The sequence below is a fragment of the Pterocles gutturalis genome, unplaced genomic scaffold, assembly GCF_000699245.1.
Source record: "Pterocles gutturalis isolate BGI_N339 unplaced genomic scaffold, ASM69924v1 scaffold19345, whole genome shotgun sequence".
Lineage (NCBI taxonomy): Eukaryota > Metazoa > Chordata > Aves > Pterocliformes > Pteroclidae > Pterocles > Pterocles gutturalis.
In genome coordinates, this window is record NW_010138827.1 from 10,249 (window position 1) to 14,384 (window position 4,136).

General features: G+C 43.9%; 1 protein-coding gene across 1 annotated transcript in view; it reads left to right on the plus strand.

The window, feature by feature from the left end:
* Positions 1 to 263: 263 nt before the first annotated feature.
* The window catches only part of LOC104468880, a 25,413-nt gene continuing 21,540 nt past the window's right edge, over positions 264 to 4,136 (plus strand). Inside the window, exons 1-2 of the mRNA XM_010083156.1 lie at positions 264 to 390; positions 1,169 to 1,444. Of these exons, the coding sequence (XP_010081458.1) occupies positions 264 to 390; positions 1,169 to 1,444 (403 nt within the window). The remainder of the gene's footprint in view (positions 391 to 1,168; positions 1,445 to 4,136) is intronic.

Below are 4,136 nucleotides of genomic sequence, written 5' to 3' on the forward strand. Positions count from 1 at the left end.
TTCCTTCTTTCTGGAAGGAAAGAAGAAAATTCCTGGCTGGGTATTTGATGAGAGTGAGAGAAGTTATGGATCACCTGGTAACAGCCATGGAGAGCCTTACTGCTCTTGTCAGCCCAGTTGTTTCCTGGGTGCCCTGTGGAGTACAGAGGAATTTCAGAACAGAGGACTGGACAAGCCTACCTGCTGGCTAGGAACTGCTCAGAATTAGCAAGGTGGGGAGTGCTAGCCAGCGTGCTTCTCTGTGATCCTGTGGCTGTCTTGAGATGAGGCATCGGAAATCAGGATTGCCAGGGAGACAGATGATGCCTGAGGATTTGCCACAGCTGGAGTGCTGCAAATGTGAAAGTCTCCTTTCAGAATCCACTGCCCAGACCCCACCTCCTGTGGCAGGTACCTCCCACGTCCTCTTCAGAGGATGTGGCACAATTTCTTTAAGATGCTACTGCTGAATGCAGTGCCTGTGCATAGCTTGGAGCACTCACTCAAGATGGGAGCGGTTGAGTGCATTTCTCTCGTCAGCCTGGGGATACAAGTCTGCATCTTCCAACTGTTTCCCTTGTTGCCAGGCAGGGAGGAGGAGGGGCGTTGTATTTGCCTGCTGCTCAGAGCTTAACCGCTTTTACAGAAGAGACCACAAGTTTCTTGGGACAAGCAATAGAGCAAGTGAGGAGCAGCCTGCGACACTAGCTCCGTGGTTAAGACCCGCAGGCAGGGCAGAGAGCTGTAGGTTCCAGCTCCTGCATCCTTGAACTGCCTGTACATCTTACAGTAAACAGACCGTGGATAATAACCTGAAATTATTCCCAGCCACGACTGCATTTTGTAGCTGTTCCAGGTTGGCTGAATTACTGTTATCAGGCTCTTTCACGGCATCTAAGCCCTGAGGTTTTGAATTCCAGTGTTATCAAGAGAGGTGTTGGACATCTGACTGGTCGGGCTGGAGTCCTCTGATCGTGTGCAGAAGTAGGCTGTGACGGGAACAGTCAGCTCAGGTGGGCAGGCACTGTGTTGCAGAGTGAGTTAGTGGAAACTGGAGGTTTTGCGAACAGCAGGCTCCCAAAGCACAAGACTTAGCTGTAACCGAGGCATCGCTTCAGAAGGGCACTTAGGGGTAGAGAGTGTCCAGCATGCTCTTAGAATGAGGTATTGAGCAGTGTTTTTCATACAGGAGGTCAAGGGATTGATTATGGGAAAAAAATTTGGGTGAACGGCTATGAACTGATGGTGTTTATAAGGAGCGGGAGAGAGCACAGTAAAATAAAACCAGTATCCTTCACAAAAAGGGAAGAGTTCATTTCCTTGGTGAAGCTGTACAAAGGGCTCAAATGCAAACTCGCCCACCTTGCACAGACAGGGAAAGAATATTGCAAGCTCTTCATTGGCCTCAAATGGGAGAAAGAACCACACAAGAAGCAAGAACTGGGTCAAATGACTGAAGCCAAGTGTGAGTGAATGTAGCACAAGGACGTAGGCACAGAATTAGAAAGGTTAAGGCACAAAGTGAGATGCAACTAGCAAGAGACATTGAGAGCTACAGTAAATAATTTTTAGGATGTCAAAGTCTTTGCTTGGCTTTACCAAAGGGAACTAACAGGGTAGCTGACTTGGTATAAAATGCTTCTTGACTGAAAATAACGTAACTAGACCTCTCTGTCATCCTTAAGTGAAAGTTTAAGCTGTGGACTCCTCTTTGTGTCACTTGGCCTGTATCCCGCATCAGAATCTTGAATTTTCTGCTTGCCTTTTGGCCTGACTAGTGCTAACCATGGTTATTGGCAGTGCTGTCTCTGCCTGCTTTACAACATTTCACCTATCTGACATGCAATGTGCCTCCCAGAAGAGGTCTTTTAATCTCATCTTCATCTTCAAGCTGTGTAGACTTTTCTCCAGTCAGTGCACAAAGAACCTACTGAGCTGCTCCTACCCCCAGCATCGACAGGATTTTCCAGCCTAAGTCTCTCATCTGTCAGTGGATTAATGTTTAAAATGCAACTGCCTGAGCGGATTAAAGAGCTCAGGCGTGGGTAATAGGATATAGTACCTTTCACTGCAGTAATGCTAGTTCAGATCAGTTCAGGATGTTAGTGACTGGGAGTCACCATTTGAACTGCATCAACTGACTACGGTCACAAACTCATGTCATGAATTTCTCTCTGGGCAGGATGGGGCCAATGGAGCGAGCTGTGCAAGCATTGGCTTCCCATCTCAGGGAATAGACAGATATGCATCCAGATTTAACTTGGACAGATTTTAAGATGTTTTACAGGAATAAATTGTGGTGCAGTGGGATTCCTTGTCTTGTCCTTTTAAAGAAAAGGGATGATGTTTTCGGGGTGGGGGGAAGGGCAAAAATCACAATGTCGTCCATATTATTCACAGTTTTCTTCAAACATGAATAATGTTTGCAATGGTATTTATAACTTTGTTCAGTTCTGCACCTCGGATGACATGGCCCAGGGCACTGATTGGTGTCCTCTGGCGATCTTCTTGGGACAGTTGTGGCTACCTCTGCTTACCTCTGCTTCTCCCCTCTGCTGCAGGTTGCTCTGTGTGGAGGGGGATGGGACAGGTCTGCACACACATGTGCACACATGTGGATTTTGTTCTGGTTTTAAAACTCCTCTTTTTAAATTTTTTTTTTCTTTTTAAGGGACAGTTCCCATTTGGTTTTAAGCATTTAAAAGCCCTTTTTGCACATATTTGTCACAGTACTCAGCACGACCAACATTTTTTTTTCTTAGAAAGTATAGAGCTCATATTACAGAGCTAATGTGTTTGGACCCCCTTGAGAAGGGAGCCACTTGGAAAAACTAGTCACAGTTTATTTCCAAACCTTGAAGTGATGGATATGTGATTTTTCTTCCCTGTGAATTTTTGAAAGTATTTGTCAGAGAGGATAAGCTTCAGCCTTGGTTAAAAAGAAGCAATCATGTGGCAAAACAGCTTAGCAGTTCATGTAAGGGCCAGAGAAACTATAACCCATCGGAAAGGTCGGGTATGCTGTTCTCTACCTTTTTTTTTTTTTTTCTTTTTACTTCTTCCTGGAAGTAGTTGGTAATGGAGAGTTTGGTGATGTGGTAGTGTCCTAAAATAGACTTCTGCCTTTGGAAAATACGTCTGTTGAGTAGAGCAATTAGTGATTATGTATGTATTGGGTTGTTTTTAAGATAACTCAAGATGTTTTTCTGTAAGGCTATTACCAAGGTTATAATTGTTCTTATCTCATTTTGTTTGTCTTTCTTTATTATGTATTGGGTTGTTTTTAAGATAATTCAGATGTTTTTCTGTAAGGCTATTACCAAGGTTATAATTGTTCTTATCTCATTTTGTTTGTCTTTCTTTCAGGAAAACATTACCAAGCAACATTTATAGCAGAAACTAGAACTTACTCATCACCTAGTATAGTGAAATGGAGATTATATAGCATCAGGATAGTTTTAAGCAAAACAATCTCAGTCTTTTTCCTTTGCTGGTAATTAACTCTCCTGCTTCAGCTGAAGTCCTGTTTCACACGGTAGTTTTCTCATCTGTGTATGTTATTATAATAGAAATAATACTTAAGGTTTTCAGACAAAAGATGATGAGTAAATTATCATCATTACCAGATCTCTTGGCTGCCTAATACTAGGTTCAGGGATGTTAGTAGTTACGTGAATGGAAATGGACCTCAGTGCAGTGGTACTGAATACACACACGAATGGCTGGCGTAGCAGGAGGTAACTGTGTGTTCAAGTGGTTGCGTGCACCCATGGATTTTGTAGCTGGCCTCATGGTAGCTGTGTGAACATTGATTTTTTTTCTTCCATGAACTTCCAAAAATTCCACAGCCCCGTGTAGATTTAGTTCTTTCATTTCCATTATGAAAATGAACTGGGGGAAATAAGGAATTGATGTACAGGGATGGGTATTTTAAACCAGATCCTTGAGCATGTGGAAGAAGGCAGGAGGAGAAACAGTGTATGCAGGGCAGCCCTGACAGCTGGTGGGAGGGTTTGATGAGTGAGGGGGCCAAGGGTCTTGCATGCCCAAGGCAGGATGGCAACCAGATCCAAACTAACGCTGTCGAGTCCAGGATTCAAAGTGTAACGTATATAGCTATCTTGAAAGCCAAGAGGGTCTCTTCTAGGGCTGGAACT